Source organism: Bombus bifarius, unplaced genomic scaffold (genome assembly GCF_011952205.1).
Source record: "Bombus bifarius isolate JDL3187 unplaced genomic scaffold, Bbif_JDL3187 scf7180000007992, whole genome shotgun sequence".
NCBI lineage: Eukaryota > Metazoa > Arthropoda > Insecta > Hymenoptera > Apidae > Bombus > Bombus bifarius.
This window is the reverse complement of record NW_022884373.1, coordinates 3775248-3801568: the sequence shown is the minus strand read 5'-3', so window position 1 is coordinate 3801568 and position 26321 is coordinate 3775248. Positions and strand designations below refer to the sequence as shown.

General features: G+C 43.3%; 1 protein-coding gene across 5 annotated transcripts in view; it reads right to left on the bottom strand.

Moving 5' to 3' along the window:
- Window positions 1-1950: 1950 nt before the first annotated feature.
- LOC117205573 (flocculation protein FLO11) overlaps window positions 1951-26321 on the bottom strand; it is a 64479-nt gene continuing 40108 nt past the window's right edge. The window contains exons 1-13 of one of the 5 annotated variants that reach the window (XM_033444122.1): window positions 20827-20839; window positions 16705-16912; window positions 12806-13309; window positions 11340-12294; window positions 9891-10865; window positions 9291-9554; window positions 6112-6296; window positions 5263-5511; window positions 4403-4564; window positions 3471-3756; window positions 3051-3288; window positions 2823-2973; window positions 1951-2612 (exon numbers count right to left, since the gene is read on the bottom strand). In XM_033444122.1, coding sequence (XP_033300013.1) covers window positions 2352-2612; window positions 2823-2973; window positions 3051-3288; window positions 3471-3756; window positions 4403-4564; window positions 5263-5511; window positions 6112-6296; window positions 9291-9554; window positions 9891-10865; window positions 11340-12294; window positions 12806-13309; window positions 16705-16866 — 4392 coding nt within the window. In that variant the 5' untranslated portion in view covers window positions 16867-16912; window positions 20827-20839 and the 3' untranslated portion in view covers window positions 1951-2351. Of the gene's footprint in view, window positions 2613-2822; window positions 2974-3050; window positions 3289-3470; window positions 3757-4402; window positions 4565-5262; window positions 5512-6111; window positions 6297-9290; window positions 9555-9890; window positions 10866-11339; window positions 12295-12805; window positions 13310-16704; window positions 16913-20436; window positions 20456-20826; window positions 20840-26321 lie in introns of those variants that run through there. The other 4 variants (XM_033444123.1, XM_033444121.1, XM_033444124.1 and 1 more) reach the window with 4 other exon arrangements.

The window sequence follows — 26321 nt, the reverse complement described above, 5'->3', positions numbered from 1 at the left end:
AGTAATTGACCTGTACGCTTTCAGTTTATAACAGATAGCATAAAGCCAATGTATTTATAGATAATTATCACGTCATTCGATCGACCATATCATTTGGTATAAAATGATCAAAAGCAGCACGGCGTTTAATCTATTGATTTAACACATTCGTAACTGATAATTTTACCGCAGTCTTATAATACAAAAACCGCATGATTTTGTAATTTAGTTCAACAATAACTTTACATTCAATTATCAGGTGTTCTGCCACTTTCAGATAAATACAAGAGATTTTCGTTTCATTAGAGTCTGAATAACCGTATACTTTAATCACGCGAAGACCTAGTAATATTGGTAGTAATTTTTAATGCGTCGATGGACTTCATTCCCATTGTCTTTTTCTCCAAGAATATCGTTCCAACATGGTTCCGTAGTAAATCTCCGTTGGAGAGCATTAAGCGTCACCTCAATATCATCACGGCAAACAGATTTCAATAAGACGGGCTTAAATTTCCTTTGGAAAGTTTTTGTAAACCTTTAAAGCGGTCTGCCAACGGGTCAACCATCAATTTCTACCCTTCCACCACATATGACGTATCGTCTTGAAAAAAAAGTGTTCGTCTCTCGTTCGAGAGCGTTCAAGCTGCCAGGAAATAGAGTCGAGGGTAGAGTATGCGACATCTATGCCACTCAGCCCGAACAGAGCCACGTCCGGTCAATAATTGGTATATACTACTTGCTGGGAAACTTACCTCGACAAGAGGGACTCGAGTGTCGCAACAAACAAGCAGCTCTTTATTTCGTAGCAACGAACGTTCAAGCCCTCTTCAACCGGAACCTCTGTTTCGATAAAACATTCAATAGAATATTTTCTTCCAACCCTCGGCACAGCCCTTCAGCCTTTTCTTGACGAGAAAAAAAAAACTATTTTACATTCGCTCACAGCAAATCTAGATTTGTCCGATTCCTTCGGCTTGGAAAATTTTTCATGATTATTGGTTAAGCATGCAGAGCAGCTTCGTTTAAAAATCGTCTCTCCGAGGCGAGTTATTAAAAAGGGTTGGTTTACGAGATTCCGCGAGCGTCTCGGCGTCCACGGAAACGCGTCCATCCGGCCTGCTTTTGTACGCGTGTGGGTGTGTGGGTGTGTGTATGTGTATGTGTGTGCCATTAAATTCATAAGGTTTAATTAAAAACTCGTTTCTGCTCGGCGCGCAGGTAACGCGGCATTCCTGCGTGGTCCAATTCCGTTGCTGGAAAAAATGCGTCTAAAAGGAGTTGGTGGGGTAGGAAGAGTGAAAAAGGTGGACAGGAAAAGGCAGAGGAATTACTTAGAACGTGTTCGGGAACCGCGCCAAATTTTTAATCCGTTGTTCGAGAGGCATTGGGGCCACGTGTCGCGTATTTCACCGAGCCCCGCCAAAAAATTGCATCTTCCGTCGGTCGCCATTCCGATTATTGATTTATCGAACTACCAACGCCGCACGTTGTTATTGCATTAACGATAATACGCGTTCGATCTCGTGCGTGACTATTACACGGAATTTGTTGTATCGGATACTTGGCTTGGATTTCGCGCCGCGACGTTGATAAATCGACGGTGCCTGGTGCCACGCGAGAATGTGTGCGTTTGCGTGTCGTACAAGCGGACCAGTGTTTCCAGCAGTATGTTAGAGCAACGATCGGTAATCGGTGCCTTTTTTGTCGACTCGTGGGTGATCTCTGAACGAGTTGATGTACGTTGCCATTTAGAAGTTAAGATCGAGACAAACGAACGAGCTTTCTAAAGATTTAAGAGAAGACGTTAAGCAGACCTTTAAAATAGAAGTATTCCTTACGGACCGAAGTATTAACTTAATAATAGCCTTTTCGTGTCTTTGATATTTACGGTAATAACCGCGCAACGAACGCTTCGGTAATTTAGCGTTTCCACTTAATCGGATCAGCTATAAAATTGTTCGCCAGGGGGAATACGTCAAATGGCAATTGTCGTTTATTTGTACAAATATTTAATAAGATTACACTCGATCGGGGACGTTAATCGAAGGTAATTATCGTTCTTAATTATGAACGAGAACGTTCGGTCGAAAGCATCGTCCCACGCGATCTCTCTTCGAACGAGCGTTGATATCCACTCGGAGCCTCGCGTTCTCATCTGTACAATCGCGACTATCGTCCAGTTTCGTTCGAACGAAACGTCGTTCCTTTCGATCGTCTGAAAACTGTACACGTTTCTCGAATTTAGAAAATCTTTAATACACTATTTACCAGATGTATAAATATAATTAAATAGTATTTCGTCTATGAAAAACTGGTCGATTCTGTTTGACTTCGTCCCTGATGACGATCGTTTGAAGAAATAGAACGATCGTTTAGCGAGTCCGAACCAGACGATTTCGTTGTTCGTCCAAAAGCAAGGACGCTTCGCCCATAATTTTCGCACTGGTTCGAACCAAGAATAGCAATTGGTATTCGTCGGTGACGGTGAGCGGCGCCCTTGTCCTCACTAACGCGTGAAGAACGTTCGCTCTTTCCAGATCCAACCATCTTTGGAGGGTAACTTCTCTTTCTCGTGGACCACCGAAAGTCACGTCCGCGGGACCCCACAGAGAAAATTCCAGGATGGATTTCACCTACGTTGAGAATATAGATTTTCGTTCAGTTCTCAATTCTTCCAGATTCTGACGCAGACAAATATTTTTTGTCGTCACTGTATATCACCATCGAATATTTGATATTCGCGTGACGGCACTGTAGTATCGCTAGTCGTCGTAGCGTTCATCTTTGAAATTATTTGTTCCTTCGCGAAATCAGACAACCGACGACGTTCTAGTTAATTTTACCTGAGACAAGGTGACTGCCTTCTCCCGTACGAGCAGCTCCTGAATCAGAGGCAGTCTACTGGCCAAGTTGAGTTGTTGAAGCGCCACGAGCGCGCACTGACACAACGAAACCCTCTCCTCGTCGCGTTCCTCGTTCGTCTCCACGTTCAATCTGTCAAACGTTATCGAGCAATGAGCGAACCAATTTCGAGCTGGCGTCGAGCAAGCTCCTTCGACGCGTTTACCGACCCTTGAAGAAGATAGAGCCTGTAATAGGCGTCCTTGTCTTCTCTACATAGAACCACGTTGTTCAAGCTTCTCGCAGATTCTTCGATTCCTCGCGCTTGAAGGCTCTTTAGCGCTGTGACGAATTGAAGGAGCACGAACGATGCTTCTCTAATTGTTCCTTCATCGTGCAAATCCTTGATCGTCGCACCGTATAATTGTATCGTGTTCACTTGTAAACGCGGCAGTACAGAAATAGTCGCTGAAATAATAAAAACGATTTTACGGTATCGCGAATTTAAATTTTCATATTTTTACGGAATTTAAAGAAATTAGAGCGTTTATAACGTTCGGAAAAACTGTCGTTTGGCCCTTAATGAATTAATACTGGTTCGTGGCAACGTGTAATTTATGGAGGAAAGGATAAGGAGATCGATAAAATACCTTCGAGCTTCTTGTTCCCGCGCAGACACGTCTTGTCGGTAATTTCCCTCGGTGGGCTGTCTATAAACTCGATTATAGGTGCCAAATAAAATTCCTTCCGCGACACATGCGTAGCCAGATCGAAGGCGATGCACAAGGTGACGTTCAGCTCGTTCCACGTCGCCGAGCAAAATATTCTTCTACCGACTGTGATCGACGTATTGGCGTCGATGCCGAAGTGGCTTACACGCGGATTCGTATTTTTCAACGCTCGCAGCCCCGCAAGCATTTGAGGCGTTTGGTTCAGCTGCAACAGTAAATGTACGTCCCATGCATATTCTATGAACCACGTCGTACGAGTAAAATACACATCTAAATACAATCTAAATAGAACGATCCAATTAGAGGACAATACTCCATTTATTTCAGTTGTATTTATTGCAACGAAATTTTAGTTAATCCCTGATTAATTGAACTCGTGCTGACTGAATCTATTTATAGCGGTTCGCGGATGTAGTTCACGAATATTTGCCACGGAAAACTTTTACGAATATACATCGTAAGTTTCATACATCATAAGTCGAAAGTTTTTGAAATTCCATTATCACCCTAATGAAACATTATGCGACTGTAACGAAACAAGAAAGTTGAATATCGCACTTATGCATTTTTACATATTTTGCTGGATCTTGAAATCTCTTTAGACGGTGAATTTTTGCGAAAAGATTCCAGGTCAATAAGATAAATTAGATACCGGAACAATGCCGCTTCGTTAATCGTAAATCACCGCAGCATGAACGCATACTCCGGAATAACTAATAATAAAATATCCTATTGTATTGTATGAAAGAGCACTTGAGATTTTATCGAAGATTTCATGAATGTAGGATTTGGATCTCGGAATAAGTAGTTGGAAAATTTTTCTTAGAAGGAAGCGCAAAGTGAGAAAGTACCTGGTCGAGAAACTGGGCGAGAGCTTCGTGATTTGCAACGACCACGGCGCCGTAATTATCCTCGAGGCTTCGATGAACTATACTGCGACCTCTGCGTTGCCTCAATCGGCTTATCCTTAATTCGTCGTCCTTATTCTTCCAGTCTTGATCCTCCTCGGGACCCTGCGTTTTAAAAATTCCATTATAAATTCCACGCGGTTGCGCCACTGATAAAACTATCTCAAAGTAAAATTGTTTCCCGGGATCTTTATTAAATAAGAAAAGTCCAGGATGCGCGCGCGGACCACGAAACTTCCCCGTCGAGTAATAAAGTTCCGCAAATACCGCGGGATCGAGTTGCATGGTAATAAAATCGCTGGGCCTGCTAAACAGTTGTGAAACCGATCCACCTTTGAAAAAACAACGAAGAAAGGTCGCTCCGGCGGAAGCGTGAAAAACCTAGTCTCTACGGGGTTTCGTTTAATTTTAAACCTTTTCTATCTGGTTAGCGTCCGATCGATCGCCATATTCGTATCGCTTCTTTTCTAAAAAGCATAAATTCCGACGGAAACGTAATATACATACACCGATTCACGAAAGTATTCCGACTCTTGCAGACACTTTTCACGAATATGTTACATCGAGTGCGAGGTACGAAACATTTTAAAGTTTCGTTGACATCGCTACGAGACCAGAATTTCGATCAAATTATTCGAAACCGAATCGTGTGTAGCATCAAATTTGTTCGTTTCGATGGCGTTCCACGGTAGTCGCCATAATTTTAAAACTAGCACATACGTTCTTTGGTTGTACAGTTTCCGATATCTTACGCGACCACCCACGCGGTCACGTCCAGTTCGGAAAATAGCACGAGATCGTACCTCGTCACCGGTGTAAAAACCATACGGGGCATACAACTCGCTCTCGGTCTCGCTGCCGCAATATGGAAGCGAAGTCGATCTGACGAACGTCTGATGATGAAATTTGAATTCCGAAGCGGGTTCCATCGCGTTGCTGTCGGATTTCCTCTTGCAGCTGAGATGAGATACGCCAGTGTGGCGCAGCTCGAGATTCGAATCGCACTCCGGCGAGCTAGAAAGGCACTCGTAAACATGACTGTCGTTAGACGTCTGGAAAAATCGTGTGAAACCACGCTGGAATTAGTAACTCGTTAGATATGGTAATTCTATGTAACGAAATTGTGGTACAAATGAAACGAGGAGATTCTACGAGTGAAAATGAGACAGAAAGCAACAATAACAACATCGTGTTAGAGTCCTCGTATAGAAAGGAACTTTTGGAAAAACAGTTGAAATTAGCACGACTCGTGAAAAAAATTTTATTTCGAAACGATAAAATGCTCCAACTCTGTTTCGTTATTTTTAGTTTTCAACTTATTTTGACTTGCAGATTCCCTCTCACCTTACCTGTACCATCATTCTTGTCATGCAAATCGTGTAAACGGATCGACAAAGGAAGATGTTTCAAGAACCGATCAAACATAATCCACCAATGTATTAACGCCGAATGGTGAACGCTGAGAACACTGTACGTACTATGTACTAACCTAGCCGAACGTGCCATAAGTGTTATTTCGAGAGCACACTGACGTCTAATAGGTGAGACATTACGGTAGCCTTAAATTCTTGAACACCTTTCTTCCTACTTCCTGTGTACACTTCCGCGGTCAGCCATAAAAATCGTTAAAAGCCCATTAATTGTAGCATTACCAGAGAATCGGACGTGGGTGGCGCAGTAACCGCGACAGTCTCGTAATCCTGATTAAGGGCCGGGCTTGAAGAGCCGTGTTTCTTGAGGATTGGCTGCGAGGTCGCTTGGTCCCTCATGCTGGCGGTTCTTTGCGGTTTCGAGGGTGCCAACGAGCTGCGCACCTCACCTGTAACATCCTCCGCTGCTGCAGGCACGTCCGCCATCGTCAAGCGCCATGGGTTAGTACCACAAGACACAAGGCATGTCACAAAACAGGCTAGCTAGCGTACTAGCGTGCTAGGAGAGACGGAATTATCGTTCCCGGCTAAAACACTAGAGACGCGCTAGCACGTACATACGTATGTGTATATCTATGCAGAATGGACTGTTGTTGCGAGAGGACGAGGGCAAAGCGACAAATCAGACACGTTGGTGAATCACTCGAGGTCGTCGTATCGACGATTTCGGATCGCTCTTCCGCTCGTCGGTGTTTCAATCGTGAATCATTTTTCCGATAAAACTCTTACGAATACGACTACAGCGTAAGTACGATAATGATAATGGTAGTTTAGTCGATCGTTCGATAAGTTTTGTATCGATTTTTAAATGGTTCGTAACATTACCTTTTTGAAATACGTGTATTTTTAATACGATATACACGTACAGTTTTGTTCAATGATCTTTTTCAACTGTTCCGTTTGTTTTAGGACTCCATTTTCCTACAATTGTTTTATATCCGAACAATTCATCCATTTTCGAGGTTGAAATCAACTTTGTACCTGGCAGACCCATTCTCGCGGCTCTATTATGAACAGCATGTTCTTGGCGAATGGAAATCGAGAAAATAGAAATACAAGAAATCGAGGTTTCCATCTATACATGATACCGATGACGCGTAGTAATTGACGCTGCGAATTAGATATTGTGCTACAAAAATCAGCACCAGCTTATCGAACGATCCGATACTGTATGATAATCGAATAACGAGAATCGTGTCTATTTAACCCTTCAACTTTCTTCCAACGTTAAATCGACTAAATAACACCGTTCGTATCAATTGGAAACGTAATTCCTGTGGAAGGAGAGACACATCTCTCTCGGTATCCTAATTCCTTGGAGAAGTTCCGGCGGAGCTAAAGGGTTCAATAGAGTTCTAGAAATTCCAGGGCGAAACACAGTGAATTAAGTGGCGTTTAGAGTTCCTGCGCGAATCATCGGGAATCCTGGAATTGGCAGGCATTCGTTATCAAGGTTTGACTGAAGGGGAAGGGGGAGAGAACACGATGCTAATATGCAATCAATACATGCGGCGTTAGTTGCACCCTGGGACGGTTAAGGATACCTTGCGCAACAATCCTACCACCGTTGTCACGTCGCCGCCGACATGTTCACTATTTACAGCGGACTAGGAATGAGACGAGCACCTCTCTACCCTATAGCTGTTCGATTCTCGTCTAACCAAAGCAAATTCGACTCGTCGTCCGTGAGAGAAGGAAGGTGTCGAGTAGATCGATGCTTAGCACGCGAATGAAATTGTCTTTTTGAATCGAAATGAAGGAATACCGTTATCACTCATTGTGTGCATGCTTGTTTGTAAATCACGTGATATTTGCTAATTTCGCGCGTAAAGTATATTACGCAAAAATGGAAACCGCAGGGAAAACGTGAAAAGTCGCGTCTTCTGCCTTTTATAGAAGAACAATTTTAAAGTTTAAGGAAACCAAGAAGTTTACAAAAGATGGACTTTTACAAAGTGGTTTAAGAGGGTCGTCTGACGAGGATATTTCTATTCGGTAAATGGTAACGAACGTATTAAGGAAAGAAAGGAAATAATGGAACGAGCGGGATGGTGGATGAAAAAGGGAACGTATGCGAGTTTCGCGTGGTTTTTGAATACAGTCGTATCAGGTGCATGCGGTTAACGATGAAGCAACCCCAAATCGAACCGCGCAAACGTCAAACGATCGCAATCCAATAACAATTATGAATGGGAACGATCGTGGTTCCTTTTTTCGCTTCGTCGTTTCACATCGTCGAGGCCTTCGTTCCGTTCGTCATGAAAAAAGAAAAAGAAAGGAGAAAGCACACGCAACGGATAGAGAGATACTGGGATCACGACGGGTGCAACGAACCAAAAATCTAAAAGAAAAGAAAAAGAAAGAAAGAAAAAATTGCGAGAATATTACGTGACCAAGAAAACAAGGCTCTCTGGTTTTTCAGGCAACAAACGTTTATTTCAGACACAGAAATTCGAGGTTACAGAATCTTTCGTACTCCATTTCTATGGTTTTATTTACAAAAAAAAAAAAAAACAATGTGTAATCATCGGTTCATACAACTGGTTTCGCACTTTTTCCAGTTTCAGATTCTTTCTTAAATTCGGTCAGCCATTCTCAAACTCTTGATCGCACTCTGGTCCGTTGGAGGCAACTTTAGCTCGTTCGATAGAGAAATTTCTGTATCAAAACGACGGCGATTCGCGCGGTACAAAAAAGACAATCACAACTACGGTGTTTCGTCGACAAACGTAGCTGTTGAAAAACACGAGGCGCGAAACGTCATCGCGCGTTGTTTTATCTAACAAGACGGTAATAAGATATATCACAGAGAATCGTGAATCGTTCGGTATAATGTCTCTAAATAGAGCAATTAGTCGAGAAAGTACACGAGTATAGAGTATAGTCGTTCGAAGGGATTAGTCGTATAGAGTATAAGAAACAATAATTAGAATACAAAACGCGTATGGCATATAGCAAAAGTTTAAAAGAGAACGTAACTTCGAGAAGAATATTAATCTGACTGATTCACGGGAATCCCGATATAAACAGGATCACGCGACTCTTCGTCTTCATCGATCGTCTAAGTCCTCGTTCGTGTCCAGGCACGGACAAACGAGCACTATCCAAATTGAGAAAAAAGGGGGCAGACGGGTATAAAGAAACGGCAATTTCACGACGACCGTACGTCGACCCGGCGAAACGAGGAACGAAGAAAAAAACCCGTGAGGGAAAGGTGAGAGTTAACCACCGTTATCCAGCGTTACAGGATTATATTCCCCGATCGGACGTACTCTCGCAAAGAAAACTGTAAATTCGTCAAGGAAGCAGCTGGCGCGAGGATTCGTGTGAGTATGGCTGTTACAACATCGAGATTTTTGCCGTGGATAATCATTAGTTACATTGGATGGGCCTGAACTTACCCAGATTCGCGTAAATCGAGTCTGAGGTGGTCGAGGCTGCTGGCTGCCAGGACGATGTCGAAGACGACGACGTAGACGACGAGGACGTTGAAGATGTGGACGACGAGGGCGACGATTTTGTGGATGACTTGTCGTTCCTCGACGGTAGTTGTTTGGTCTCGACGCGTGGCGGTGGTGGTCTGACCGGTTTGCTAGCTGGATCCAGTCTCGACCAATCCTCCAAAGACTGGTTCCTTGGTGGTGGCGGCGGTTTCCCTGGTCTCGCTACCATAACATAGTAACGCATATTTTATACAGCCGGCATACGATCCTTGCAAATTTACTATCTTCGGAGAATTCGCTCTCGATGGTGGAGAACCATCGCGGTACGCGCTTGAATATTAAACGTTCTCTTTGAGGAGACTGCGAAATGAACGTGACACGATGATGTCCGTACCACTAATATACATGCTAATTAATTGACAAAGGGAGACCAGGTAAATTTTGATAAGCCAAAATTATGGACGAATTCTAAAAGAACCGCTTCTCCGTTTCCCTCGATCCCTCACCAAGATAGATCATTATCGGATAGAGCGATCGTGTGTCAAAAGGAAAACTTACCGGCGGCGTGCGATCCGGCGGACAACGGCGATCGAGTTGCTCTTCCCGCGTCGTTCCTAGAACCGCAGGAATCTGGTTGATCTTCGCTTATCCTGCTAATCCGATCGTTTCCCACCACTTCAACAGCAGCACCATCCAACTCCAACGGATGAATAATTTCTAATCGTGGTTTAGGTTGCGGCGTCGATGGTATTTCGTCGATCCTCGAGTTGGACGCGTGACCGCTAACCATATCCACGTCTTTCCTCGAACCCATCCTGAGAAATCTCTTCAAAGAGAAACGCGGTCTACCTCTCTTCTTTTCTTCTCTAACTTCTGGCCCACTTGCCAGGCTATCCTGCGACAGAGATATCGTTCTTCTGGACGCTGGATCGCACGTTTGCGCGCTCGTAGGATCTGGAAGATCTGAGACAGCTTTTCGAAACTTCGGGCTGCACGACGAGGCTCTTTCTCTCTTCTCTTTTTCCCTGACCACCGGAGAGTCTGATTTGAAATTCGCTCCGGGATTCCTGGCGAACAAGCTACAACTGGGAGCCAGTTCTTCCGTAGAATCGATCGCTGGAGGTTTTGGCGCCATTCTTCTTTTATTCGGCGACCGTATCGACTCTACCGTCGAAAATTGGGGATCTGAAATTTCTTCGTCTACCTCCGGATTATCCGTACTATCTGCTGAATCTGTGGTCTGACTTCTGACTACGCTCGACGACGCCTTTGACTTGCTTCCTGGCGACGTTTTCGATGCAGACATCTCAACGGTCGGTAACTTCGACTCGATACCTTGACATACAGACTTTGAGTTGATTTGGAATCGAGAAGTTTCGTTCTCTCGCTGTTCCAAGTCTTTTGGAGTATCCGCGTTCGAAGATCCACGATTTTGATCTAAGAGCGAAGCGGCAACTTGCTCCTCCGACTTGTCTTTGGTAGCTGTTAGACGAGAGGAAGTTATTTGTTCCGGAGGTGGAACGTTGTTGGCGCCTGTAAATCAGTTGAAAATGCAAACGTCGTTAATTAGAACGGAGAGTGTTGTACCGTGGACGACGTAATCGTGGATCTACGTGGTCGTTTCAACTAATCAGAAGGATGACTTTGCGCGAACCGTCTACCGAATCCCTAAGTAATCCTGGTATCGTCGCGACAGTGATCTAATCGTTACGCCCTTGTCGCAGTTGCGAATGACTCGCAGATCATTAGGTTTAGTTGTTTCTTGGGAGATTTAAACGTTGTAAAATCGAGAATTTATTTGAAAGTTATTTCGAAAGAAGTGAATGTTTAAAATTTGAAAAATTGAAGTATTCGAACATTTGGATATTGGAAAACTTGGAAACTCGAAAGTTTGGAAATATTTACATGAAAATATTTGAAAGTTTAAGTATTCAGGGATTTTATATAAAAATCTTAAAAGTTCAAGAAAGATGCGACATATTTTTCGAAAAAGAACAATATTCTCACCTGTGCTCGAAGCGGGCTTGCCTGCGGCGTTTTGAACCGAAGGAGGCGGTAGCACGTAACTTTTCTTTCCATTTGTATCAGGCGACGTAGGACTATTCTTGGCCAAAAAATTAGTCGGCTTCTGAGGCACCATGGGTTTCATCTTCGACTCCGAGTGAACTGTTCCATGTAGGAAAGACGGTCTCGGTTCGGTTGTGATGATCGGTGTCTTACACGTTTCTGCCTGAACAGGATGCTTAGTTTCAATAGGCGGAGGACTCTTTGGAAGAGCTGGCGGTTCCGTCATTTCCTCTTCGTCCGCCTTTCCATCCGGTTCACCAGCCGATTCTCGACTTTCTTCAAAACTGAACTTCTTCTCCACGGGTGTAGCTTCACCTTCCACTTTTCGCACTTCAAGTAACAATGGATCGTCTTTAACGATTTTCCTACTGTCGTTTAACGTTGCGTCGATTTTATTGGCGTCTTTTCCTCGAACAACCATGGATCTATCGCTCTCAGCAGCGTCTTCAGCCTCGTTCTTCAAAGGTGTCAGAGTCAATTCGATACCCTTGTCCAAGGATTCATTTTCTATTCTCGATACGTCGCGTGCTTTCTTCGTGACTTTCCCGGTAAAGTCATATTCGATCTTGACACCATTTTGCGAAGCTTGCGCAGGAATCTTGGATTTCTCGTTGTCGAACTTTTTAATTGGTTGGCTTCGAGGAATATTGGCAGCCTTCTTATCCGATTTGCTATTCTCTAAATTCCTCTCGACGTTGATTATGTTAGATTCGGACGTTCTGTCCTTGGTGTCATCAGGATCCCCCGATTCGTTTCTTTGCATGACAGAAATTAAATTATTCGACGTGATTAGCGGCATGTCCACGATCTTCTCCATGCCGGACGAAAACTTCTGATCCTTCTTTTCTTCCTTTCTCGCATCGACATCGGTTTTTTTCATGCTCTTCGACATCGTCTGTAGGAATATTAAAAGTCGATAAAAAAAAGAAAGAAACTTTTCACCAGGTATAGAATATTTCTTTAACGCACTTTACGATACGAATTCGACGGAAAGTTTCAATAAAGTTTCGCTACAAAGGGAAGATCCCTTTAATGCGTTTACCGCGCATGACGTGAATCCAAATCGGCAAACGTTTATCTTCCAAAGTGCTTCTAAAGACGTGAAATAAAAATCAGAAAATCGTGGCTAAAAGTTCTTAGTAAGTATCGTAAATTCAGGATAATAATTCGCACACGTAGTATTTTACAATATAGAGACAGGTATTATACGAAAATTATCTGTTCATTTGCCTGTTAACCTGGACAGAACAACTGTTTCGTTATATCTACGTCTGCAAGACAGTAACACTAAAATCGGTTTAAATGAAATTCATTTGTCTTTGTTAATTCTATGATCATTCTGTGACTATGCTAATCAAGGGACGACGAAAATCGAACATGCAACGAACGTAATACAAAATACCAACCTCTGACTTGTCAGTTTCCATTAGTTTAGATTTGGTAAAGTTCGTTAAGCCATTAACGAATCCATTCACCTTCTTATCGCTAGGCCTCTTTGCTGTTGGCAAAGATTCGTCACCGCCAAACGGCGTGACAGAGACCAACAACGTAGTCTTCTTGCCTTCTGAATCCTTCTGTATCCTTCCCAACATAAGGGACGCGAAGGATCTCGTCGTTGTAGACGACTTACTCGTCTCGTTCGTGGAGACGATCTCCGTCAAGTTTGCGGTGATCGTATTAAAGTTGGTATTGGCACGCGTCAAGTTGCCCAAAGCCCTTTCCTCTTCGCTGTCTGGCAACGTGTCATCGTCGCCGTTGAACGACTCCACCAAGTCCTGCTCATCTTCCTCTTCACCTTCGGAGACGAAGTCGTCGCCTCCATAACCGATTACCTCCGTCAGCCGCTCCGTAAATGCCACGCTCTTTTTTTTCTGATCCTTTTGAGACACCGCCTTCCCGCGCAAAATACTCTGAAAATGATCAAAACTTATATTTATAATTTATTATTGTAAGATTTGAACATTTAAAGCGTCAGCTGAGACACGGATTTTTTCCGTGCAATTATTTGTGCTGTAAAATAAATCGGTTCTTGAATATTTATGAATATCGTAGTTAATTTGGACGCGTGTTTGACGTCAACCTCTATCGAGATTGAAATATAATTATATATTCCTATTTCAATTTCGACGTACAATTCTAATTATGTCTGTTTATACATAGTACATTTAGACAATTAAATATACAATATGTTTGTACAATTAAATACACAATTAGATACTTATTATTGTAGCGCGAACGTTTCTATGAATTTCTATGATTTCTATACGAATTTCTCTAATTCATTACGTATTCAATGAACGTGAAATGAAACGTTGTTCCCTAGACCGAAGGAACGGCGGAAGTTTCACGCGGATCGAAACGTTCGAAGGATGCATTATGTACCACGATTCTCCAAGTGATCGGCATGAATCGTAATCTTCGTGGACGGCGATCAAGTATCTACTCTATGGACAAGTTTCCAGGCTAGTTCCGCAGATTCACGATCCAATCCTCTTCGACAGGAATTAAATATTATTGTTTGGCAGCAACGCCGACGGATAGGAGCAATCTCGAGCCAGCTTAAGTAAGTTATAATCGTCCATACCACTCTATCCTCGTGTAATCCGTCTAATAATTCACCGGTACTCGGAAGAAATAGTATTCTGGATCTGGTTAAAGGGTCTCCTCGTACACTCGAACGTCTTATCACCGTTTGCCAGGAAATGAAAGTTGCTGGCTCAAGTTGGATCAATGCAGCCGGTGCAAAAACGTTATTTTTCGCCGAAACTCTCGGGTGGTCAGCTGGCGTTAATGAAACCGTTGATGAATTATTCAACGTGGATCCAAGCTGTTCTCGAATTTCACACGTTTCGGACTGTTTTAGAATTTTCGTTTATCAGCTACGACAAGAAACTATCGACTAGCTAGAATATTCGTCGCAGATTCGTCGACGTTGTCCCTGTTTCATAACACGAGTCAGCGAATAGAAGAGGGTGGTGGGATCATCGAAATGACACTGCGAATTCTTTCGAAAACGACGACTCGACAAAAGCTATGGCAAGCTTCTACGTCGTTCCATAGTCTCGTACGAACACCTTGGCAATTTTCTCGTTCGACTTTTCATCCCATTCCCTCTCGTCGCTGCGAACATCATTTTTTCGCCAGTTGCTACTTTTCACGCGTTCCTTTCGCCGGATGTTATCGACACACTTGAACACGTATCCCCTCTACGATCCAGTGGAACGAAAAAAGATCGCTCTCGGATGCGTTATTTTACATCTCACCGGATGTTGAAAAGTCTCGAGATTAATCAGCTGGAGAAAGTAATCGTAGATGCCTGTTTTCTCATTTTCTCATTCTCTCTCTCTCTCTCTCCTCTCTCTCTCTCTCTCTCTCTCCTCTCTCTCTCTCTCTCTCTCTCTCTCTCATCTGCCTGCCGTTTTATTTTTCCCTCCAATTTCCTGCATGTAAATGAGAAAACACGCGAAACGATCTTAAAAGCGTCGTAAGTACGTGGGCGAACGATGATTTCCTTCGATGGAACGCGCCCACATGCGGCATTAAACCCTCGTAGAATAACGCCTACCCTCTCGAGCGTGGACAGAGGCGCGCGTGTCGCGCGATTAAACGTTCACCCTTGTCACTGGCTGACGCGCACATATGCTTCATGTAAATTTAGAATTCCACGACAATGAGGACGTCACACTGCGATTCAGTCGGTCTTCTCAATTGGATATTAACGGAAACGAGATGGAGCCACGAGGTGTATCTCCAGTAGCTTCTTCTCGTGCTGATTCTTTAAAAGAAATACGGTAAGACCGGACGTTATCCGGTCTCGCTTTAACCGGTCACATTTTTTATCCAAATGAAAACAATTAACCAGCAGACCAAATAAACTCGCTTAATTGGAATCGACGGTCTATATATAGTAGCGGAACACTTATCATCCGGTGTTCTCGGAGATTTTTCCTCCATTATGTGGCGTGTTTGAACATCTTACAACGCTCTTCGATCAAATTTCTTCCTCCATTACCATCCACTGCTGTGCATCTCGAGGAACGTGAATTCCAACGTGCCTTGGCGAGAATAAGAAAACGCGAGTACAAAACCGAGCATAAGTTGGTAGAAATTATAGATGGAGGAACGCGAATGCGATCCGCGGGTAAAAAGCTCGTTGGACATCGCCACGTATTACGATCCGCATGGTTACACATAAATTCCCTCTTTTTCTTACCAGCGGCAGCCAGGAATTCCCGACGAACGACAGTGCACGACGGTCCTTTGCTCGAACGACCCAGTTTTACGAACTTGATGCCGCTGCCATAATGCCGCCGCGATTCGTGGCCGGAACTTCGTAACAATTTTCCGAGCGTAGAACAGTTTAGCTCGCCGCCTGCTCGATCCCAACGTCATGCGTGAAAACGATAGCGGGACCCTGCCACGCTAGTTTACCCGAATCGATTTTGTCGTTTGCTCGCCGGTTCTTTCGCTCCTATAACCTGCTAGCAAAATGCTAATTCCACGCAGCTGGTTCCTTGATCTTGTCCGTGTCTCGAGAAAGCCAATTTCGTGGTCCGCATTTATCTCGCCATCGAAGCTGTTTTTTTCACGTGTACCAGAGATCATTACTAATTAGTAGTCCCATTCCAGAAGCATTCTAGTTACTCGATTAGAATCAATGACCAAGGAATAACCAAGTTTCCCGGTTACGCCGCGCAGCTGCTTCGCTCAGGCACAGAAAATTAGCGATATTTTCTAGGGACTTGTATGTATTGCAATATCATTTAGCCTAACGATAATATAATGAACCACATGATATTCTAGTTTTACGATGTTGCTGCTGTATGATATTTTTACTTGCCATTTAAGAGGTCGTTAACTGTAACAGTCTTATGTAAAATATTGGACATCATACACACACACATACACACACGCGCGCGTATGTAATTTATATTCCGTAACTCATAGTCTGAAGAAACTTTAGCTAAGGTTCGTAGTACATTTTATACAAATCCGATTTGTCTTCGTTGAATCAAAACCGCAGTATGCTATACAGAGTGTACTGTATACGTCAACCTACTGTGTATGTATAATATTCTACTACCGGCTTGCTTTTCAAGCGGTCAGGAGTAAAATCGTTGACATTCCTTTAAATTATATCATCCGTGTTGGAAGTACTTTTGCTTCGATAAAAAAGGATTTATTCGTCGGCGAAGACAATAGAAGAAACAATTTTCACACTATCAATGTCCCTGTAACGGGACCAATAAAATGCAAAAGACTGAAATTCTAAAGCAAGTAGGTAACTCAGTAGGAAATAAAATACCTGTATCTTAACATTATCAGTCTTCACATAGTTCAGAGCCTTGCCAATGTTCAACCTGAACGTCTCTTCCGGCAAAGTGTGTTCCTCTCTTGGCTTGAAGCAATTCGAACAGAGTTCCTTCTTCCAGGCGTTCTGCACGAAGCGGTTGCATTGTGTGGACATCGTTGCTTCACTGCAGCGACAGCGAAAGTCCCGTTACATCATCACCCTGAAAGGAAAGAGGCGAAATAGTAATCGTCCAATTCTTAACCCGTCGCTATAGCATCGCCGGTGAACGGTGAGTTTCGTGCTGCACGTGTGCAACATCGCGCACGAGAGAACCGCTCCTCCTACACGACTGCACGTCGTGCTCTCCTCTAGGGAGACATTACTCCAGATATACACGGTGTCCCTGCTAGAAGACTGATTTAACTGCCGGAAGCGACTCAGACTTGGTTTCGTGAGCGAGAGATACCGAGTCGTTTGTTAGAAAATTAAGGAAAGGGACCAATAAAGAGGTCTAGAATTAACGGTTAATACCCAGAACTTGTGTCTCGTGAATGTAACAATTTCTTCGAAGTAAATTCTATACTATACAACTGGTTAAAATATTGTTAAAATATTTGTTGCAAATTTGTTAAAAATATTCCGCAAGAGAAATAAGAAGAACGATACTGCATTGACACAATGCAATTCTGAACGAGGTCTCGAGCATCTTATTTCCCCTTGCACGTTTCAAATCGTTGTTTTGTCTCTTGGAACGTATAGATTTGTACACCTGAACAATTTTATAGCCTCTCTATACCGCTTCCAACAACATCACGTCGAAGAGCCTATTCACAACAGAATGGTTGTAATTTTCTCGTGAACTGCTCACCAACCGTACTACGTAGACACGATACTGTCGTATTTTTCTACTGTGCTTTTATACGATAATTCTCTAAAAATTGGCAACTTTCAATTTATCTTCTCGATATGTTCCTAACAAATTACACAAAAATGATAATGGATAATCAGGATAATTAATGCGAGGTTGAAATTTGATTATTCCTACAAAACACAGCACGGTGCAGTACGATATAGCGGAGCTAGTAAATTTTGCGAGAGCACAGTCGAAACGCAATCTCGCGATGAACCTCGAGGGTAGGATAAAAAGATAATTAAACGTCTCCTTCTTTTTGCCGCATACGTTTACGGGAAAACTGTCCGTAGCGTTCGGTGAAGTTTAATGAAGGACGTGGCTATAAATTGCCCGATAAAACGATGCTTTATTGTTAACACCGGTCCGTTGCAACAAAGTTTGATCAGGGAATGAGTTGAATAAATTATTCGGTCTTCGGAAGCACGGGGGTAATAGGAGTTTAATTCTGAATATTCCACGAGCTTCTTACACGCGATGCTTTATTTTACAGGAGATATAGCCCACCGGCTCTCGTTAACCATCCCTTTCAACCTCCGAAGCTTTTTCACAGCCTTTGTTTTTCTATCAAGCGAGATTGAAACAAGTTCAACACATACTGTGTTAAATAGCTGTCTGATAGCGAAATAATCGTCGCTTTCTGTGTAGAGTCACATCCTCCGATGTTTAACTCGTCGTATTGCTATACATATTTATTCTTTAAAATTGCCCTGTTATGGGATACGAGGCATTTTGATATTTCTGTAGTATCGGGGAAAAGGGTCGTCGGTCTTTCAATTGTATAGTTTTGTAGAAAAGGTCTACGTGACCCTGGCAATGAGCGTCTGCGGAACACGTGCGTAGTGGCCCTAGGAAAAGACAAAGGGATGCTAGAACGGCCAGAATGTAAGTTGAGAAGTCGCAGTGTGAGTCGAGAAGTCAGAAAGTGTAAGTGGAGGAACCGGAGAGTATGAATCGGGAAGTTGAGAGCCGAGTATGATAATAAGACGTACGACGATATTGTAATCAGTTTTTTGTATTGAGTATTGCTTGTTAAACTAAACTCCAAATAAAACATCATTACGTGTCCTTACTCTAAGATCCATACAAGTTACCACATATTTTTGGGGGCTCGTCCAGGATCTAGAGCGGGAAAACACGGTGCGCGAGAAGACGACGACGACGATGAGATTGGCGTGATGGGGAGCGTTTAGACGTCAACGGTCCAGGAAATCGCGATCTCAATAATCAAGACGGCGGAATTCGGGTAACTCCAGTGATAAAACTACCAAGGCAAGACGAGCCTAAGCGCACAGTGTTAACGCTCAAAGACCTAGAGGACTCGCTAGAGAAATTCAGCGAGTGAAATTAGCGCTGACGAGTATATCTCAGGGCAGATGTAATTGTCAGGTATGGCCGAGTGTAGTATCGTGGAAAAAAAGGCCTGTGGCGACACTCGATAGCAAATACCACCACTCGACACTAACTAGTGTCGGACGACAGCAGCGCAGTGGTTAGCGCCTTAGGTTACGAACGTTCGGAACCCGGGTTCGAATCCGGGCGACCGGACTCCGATTTTTCTTCCACGATACAAAAATGAGAAGAAAAGCGGCCGTACCCAGCAGCGACATCTCAGCACCCTAAGCAGCTCACGGATACTACATTTCATTAGCGTTATAATAAGACAGGACCACTATGATTATATTGATGAAATTGATACGAAATTGAAAATGAAATGTTTATCGTATATACAAGATATTTAGTACAAATGTATACATCGTAGAGATCGCGAAAATATTTAATCCATTGTGTCGATAAACCCCAATATTCAGTGGGACAATCATTAACATTTATTATACGCTTAATAAGAGAACTTGATTAAAGTATCATTGAAACTAGCAAGTTCGAAGGGAGCGACGGTATCGTTGGAATCTTTAGTGAATAAAATCTATCGGCTTCGTTAATATCGCACGTTCCTGCCATCCGAGAGAACGGTTCCCACCGTGGACCTTAAAACGATAAGAAGTTTCCGTGGGAGGATGGTTTATCGTCTCAGCGAGAAAGCGTCGGAAGCTATGGTGTTGGTTAGTTTTCAAAAATTTCTCTCGCGATGGTCACGTCTTGGAATTTCTTTGGCCGGGCTTCGAACCAGAGCCGTTTGAAATTCACCAGATCCTACCAACTTCTTCGCGATTTTTATCCTTTCACGCCAACTTCCGTCTCGAAACTTTTTCAGGCGAATAACAAGTTCTTCTCTCGTGGGAAACCATAGGAAAAATGGAAAAACCCATCGCCATGTGCGAATGTAGACGAAGGAGCTGTTGCGTGAACTCTTTTGATTTAAAAATGTATTATTTATATAAAAGAGAAACGTTTCGTAATTTCAAGCGATTGGAAGAATATGAAATTGTCTTATAAATTTCTTTTCTCTGTCTTTCGAATAAATTTGCCAAGAATCACGATAAACGATAGCGAGATAAACATTTCAACGAATAGTATCTCCAATTTGTGTAATGAATTTTTATGACATATATCCGTTACTCTGATACATTTCCTCTACCGATTCATCTTTTATGTTATCGTTGCGTTTTCCTACGATGTGGCTGTGAGCCAAGTTCTATACATCGTTTCGCTGCTCGATCTTCACCGTGTTTAATCAGCAAGGTGAATCGTTGGTCACGTTCGAAGCAATGGGAAAAGGTAGAGAGAAGGAAACTTAATCGATGTTCACGCCAACCACGAATCGCGTGGTCGTTTGTCGTCGACCATTGTGCTACCAGGAAACACCGACTCGCGGAACTTGCATTTAACGAACGAATAAATTCATTCACCCTCGTTCAATAGAAATTTCTTACCGAATATTCTCGTTTTACGACCCTGCCCGTTCATTATTTTGCCTCGAATCGAAACACGTTGATCCGCATTGGTCGCACAAATCGAGCGTACCGTGTTTCTTCGTTTTTCCTTCAATTCGTTCGAACGATTCCATCGACGAGGAGGGTTCGACAACGATGATAGGGATCCTTTCCTCGAGAACATCTTCCCAGGCGATGGGGCGTCACGATCGTGCGAGTCTCGAGGTATCGCTGGCAAATGTCGAGGGTCGGCCAATACGATAGCAACGGATAAAAGCGGGACCGGAAGCGGGGCAATTATTCAGTCGAGCGACCAGCTCGGGTCAATTGTCGTGATTGTGTTCACGGTGGCCGCTGTCGACAGGAAAGCATACTCTCGCCCGGATTAACCTTGTCGATGCTATATTTCCTCGCGTACAGTGTCGTTCATAATTAATGCGACTGCAATGTAGCCTCGTATAACATCGTAACGTAACGATTTGTATAACGTGACGAAAAATTGGCGGCCGTATTCATGGATAAATCTTTCTGTAAAGTAAGTACAATTTTTATCCTTTCTTTTGCAAACGAAAGATTCGTGAAATTATACGTGACGAAAAATCGCATTCTAGCTAAATTAGCGGTTGCTTGTTAATCTCTCGATTTATTCACTATACCCGCGTTCATTCCAAAGAACAACGATTCCTCGTAGTTGCAGATTCTCCTCGATCTTGAACGCTCGTCCGAATCCCGACGATCTTAGCTCCTAGCCTTCTCGACGTCCATCAATCCGAAAGTAACTGCAGCTACCGCTACTCACCGCTACTCTAATAGCAGGGACGACTTCGTTGGCAGAAAAAGAGAAATCAAGGTCGGCTTCTATGATCGACCAACTATCATTACGTCACAAGTTTCGTGGTACAGCGTGTTTTACCCGGACGAGTTCTCGGGCGCCGGAATCCGCCATGAATTCCTCAAACAGGTTCCCACGACCAGTCTAATCCCGAAGGATGAACGATCGAGCGCGTAAACGCGCGCGACACGACCCGTCAAGGACAAAGAACCGTAGTGACACCGCGGTGCCGCATTAACATGCACGAGAGCTGCAAGCAGACCCAGGCCAGGAATAAAGTACCGTTTCCAATCTCGATGATCCGTTACATCCCCTGCGTTCCATCCGCGCGCTGGAATCCCGTCCATCGAGGACTTCTTCGCGGGGAGAGGACGTTCCAACGAACGTCTTCGTTAAACTTCGTTTCCGGACCGATGCGACCACCTGAGAACTTTAACGGCTTTGCTACTTTGGCGACAGATAATCTGCGGATTAATCTTTCGTTGTTTGGAGGCTACTGGCATGAAGTAGCTTAATTGTTTTAACTAAATTCGAAATTGCCTTTGCGTTATTAAATTTCAAAAAGTTTGTGTAGCCGCTGATTTCCTAAGGGTCGCCTGAATAACTGTCCTCGGTTAGATCGATTAAATTTCAAAAATTTCACGATCGTTTAATAAAAATCGATAATCGGAATAGTTCCGTGTTTGTTTGTCTTCGTTAAATTCTAGGAAATGTCTGTTTTGTAACAACCTATATAATTATCCGAGTACACGCAGAGACAGGAAATGCATTATTAATGTGGCAATTAATTAAAGAAAGTGAGACACAACGTTTTGATGTGAAATACAGGTGAAATCCTATTTAATTTATACTTTTAAACGTACACGTTAAACACGAATAACGATCATACCTAGTACGATAAAATATTCTATCTGCGTTTCAACTGTTAATTCAGGAATATCTGTCTTGGTCGATGATACATAGGATGTTATAAACTGGTAAAACCATGTGAATATCGTTCAAGACAAATAAACTAGAGTATTTCTACGTTCTTAAAAATCACGTAGGACGTTAAAGCATCGTTTAAAAGGAAAGAAACGTATCGGTCTCGAAATATTTCAAAATATCACGAGAAATGAGAAAAGCGGTAGATAAATCGTTTTACCTGAACAGAATACCGTAAGGGGAATATTTTCAGAAGAAATTTTATTTCAAAATATGTCGGAAAAAATTGTAAACAGGAGATTTTACCTAAAAAAATGTAATATACGAAAGATATTTCAAAAAGAATTTTTATTCAAGATAGAATGAACACCAGTGATTTATACGACAGTTTCTGTTAAATATTCCAAAGCCATTCGTTCCATCGTGGGCTCGATTTCGAAAACGCCCCATCGGCTGCAGATTAAATCAAGCTCAAAAATAGAATGTAAACGAAGAAAAGAGCCGAGATATAACAATCTTAGGCACCTAAATCCCCGGGAAATATTTAGTGACGGTAGAAATATCGACGCTGAAACCGAGGACGATAACTTATCCACGACACGGAGGCTGCGGTATGCCTGGCGTGCTCGGAAAGTCGTAACAACCTCGCTCAATCAATTTCAAGGAAATTTTTGCTCCATTTCTCCGTAGCAGTCTCGTGGATGCCGCCGCATCTGCCGAGGCCTCGAAGAAAAATTAAAGGTGACGGGGACAGGTTACGCGTTCCTGACCAACGCGACCAGGATTATCTTCCTGCTGAACGATCAGCTAGAACGGTTCCGTTGCCGCGAAACAGGCCTGTCAATTGCAGCGAATTAATGACGCATGCACGAGCCTGCGTTCGACCGTGTTTCTCTCAAGATCACGTTCAAGACCGAGACGCGTTCCATCGGCGTTCTTGGATCCTGTCTTGGCGACCCAATCGCTCGAATCACATGGACGCGCGAACAACAATCCGCTTTTTCTACTTGATGAAATAACACGGATTTTTATGATATCCTGGCCAACGTTGCTTCTCGCTAGAGATCGCTGCGCTTCGGAGTACTTTTGATTTAACAGCGAAATCAGGTTTAAGAAAGCATAGAGCGAATTTTAAAATCCTGTAATTTATAGCTCAATTAATTAAGAGCGTATAATTTAATTGTGCAGCTGTTTTCGAATTTTTGGTGTCTCTGTCTTGCGTTAGTTTCGAGTTTCAAGTAGTAAGTTTCAGATAATAAATCAAATAATCTTGCAGACTTCCTCTAGAAAGAGGAAGAAGAGGTAAAATGGAAACTCGTAGAGTAGGATGACGAATAAGAGAAAGTAGAGAGAACGGATGGCGGGACCTTTGGAACGTAGGAAACCGAAGGAATCTTTCACGAGGCCTCGTATAACGAGACCTCTCACGGCGTGGCCCGTAAACAGGTTCGTGAATCGATCTCTTCACGGACTCTATCCTCGCCAGTTGAACGGGTCGTCGACCCTCTCGTGCCAAAATCATTTCAAATTCTTGGCGCGCTACATGCGCCTCGATGAAACTCGGTCTCGTTCATTGCCACGCTGCCAACTATAGAACAATGACAGACAGAGACGAAGTACGAATTTGCAAACAAAAACCTCTATCGTCATCCTCGCCTCGTATATCTATTATGCATGAAGAACAGCGAATTCTTTCGATCAGTTCGCGATTGGTCGCCTTTCACTCTAACACCCTCTCCGACTCTCAGTGCTCTCGACGCTGATCGGATTTTACGAAAGTATTATTCAAAACCTCTGAATGTTTCTACTTGCCTATTGTATTTGAGTCAGTATCGCATTACACGGTAGTATCTATCATATGGCGAGTGGGACGAAATCGATGAAGGAGATTAAAGCGATTCTTCTCGAACACGCTCCGAGCTTCTTATTGTTAACGAATGAGAATGATACGCTGAATGATAATCAGTATTGGCAAAGAACATCGTTGGAATGTGACACGTCCATCTTTCTTGGCTTCGAGGCTTCATCGGAATTACGCGCGTCACAATTAAACGACGTAAACACAGGAATTTTCAATCAAAAATTTGTGTTCAACGGCCTCGTATCTCGATGCTATTCAAGGAAATCGCGAAAAGGAGCGACTGCAACGAGGGCAAAATGTTAAATACCACGGGTGGATCGAGTCGGATGCACGTCAATACGCAGATACAGCTATCTCTCGTTTGTAAAACTTCACGCTTCCGTACTTTGACCGGAGCATGATTTACGAAGCAGTTCCTCTCTTTGATGTCTAGGGACGACGCTGTTCGTTCGTTGCACGACCGCTCGACGGGCCAACCACGACGCGGCCACCGGACTCTCTTTTCTTCGTCGCGGCCACAAAGTCAGAAAGGCAGACCTTGCCGAGACATTCCATAAAGATGACGCGGCCCAAGAACAGCCGAGGAAACAAACTCGATCCACGCCGTCGTATTGTTTCGAACCATGTTTTCTGTTCTGTATCCTACAAAAATGATCAGTCCTGTAATCAACATAATAAGCAGCTTCTCTGCCTGACAACTTATTAAAAGACAACGTATCGTTAACACAACGTTTTATTTACGATTTTGCCTCTGGTTAATTTAATTTTTCGAATGCTGTGTTTCAACGTTGTAATTATGAAAGGAAATTCCAAGGTTTAATACGTTCTACCTCGTTATTTCCGATAATGACGAAACGAACCAGCATCCAACAAGTTGTTTACAGTCTACAGTGTATAATCGTCGATTTTGTTCTACAAACAATACGTATATTCGTGAAAACGCACGATGGTAAGCTTGATTTTCGAGGAGAGCGGCGAACGTTCATGAAATTCGCGTAAGAGAAGAAACGCGTGGAAAGCAAGCTAGGCGATCAATTTTGCGGAACGACGAAACAGGCGTCGAGAATCCGTGGTTCGTGGGAGTCGCACCCAAACAGTGTTTCCCTTCTCACGACAATAAGGGAACGCACGGCGGCACACCGAGACAAAACAAATTATTATTCGCGCCATCGACTAACAGCTGCCAACGTTAATGCGTGACAATGGAGAATAAATCGACATCATAAACCGTTAGAAAGAGGTTTCGATTCGCCTACGAATAGATTAATCGTGAAAACATGGTTTATAGATCTATCGTGGAACTGTAAGCTACGCAAGCCGTTAATTTAAAAGCGTTAATTCCTAGCCAAGGTTTCAGATCGCGCGTCTCGGCGTAAGAGTGGAAACAGTGACCCAAATAATATATCAAAGTTATAAGAGGCATCTCGCTTAGGTTAATAGAAAACAGCGTACGACGTTTTACGATGATACATATTTGTTAAGCGTTCGAGCGCGAGAGGAATAGGCCGCAAGTACAGTTACCTGCGCGAGTCGTCATTAGCACGAAAGGATCAAGTGTTAACGTTCCATTAATTACGAAGCGCTCCGGAAAGAAACTTTCGAGTTAGTACGAGTCTGGAAATTCTCCTCGCCGTAATTATTATGAGCCTGCCCCGTCGGTTAATATTAAATTCGCTGGTGTTTAACTCCGCCATTCTCTCTACCATGCACGAATCGTTAACGAAACAAAAGCGATAATTTTCTAATATACCCCGAGAGCAACAGTCGAGCGTCGTGTATTAAAAAATTGACAAAAACTTTACCTTAACCCGGTCGATAATTCATATTAATTTTCTACAACACCGGAAGAAGCAATTTCTCAAAGTCCGCGCGTGACTCTAAAATGCATTGAAGAAAGTTCATTTATCCTCGTAGTATCCTCAAAGCGACCGAAATTCTACGAATGCCCAGATCGATTCTTCTGTCGCTTTGCTCGATCCCGGACATAAATATTGTCAGACTATAATGTCGCAACGTTTGGGAATTGGTAAGCAAAACATGCAGCAACCGAGAGAACACACAGAGAAGGAGATTCTTGGGCAAAAGCCACCGAGACTGGTGCCTGGTGGCGCGCAGGCTGATTAAAAGAGCGAGATACCGTGTTTCCCGCGAACCAGTCCCCTCTGGAAACTTATTAGCCATTTCGGATTGGCCGCGGTTCCACGAGATCTGCCGGTGATCTTGAAGCTCGAACGGATTTATCGCGCGGCTATGGCGCCGTTCCTACGG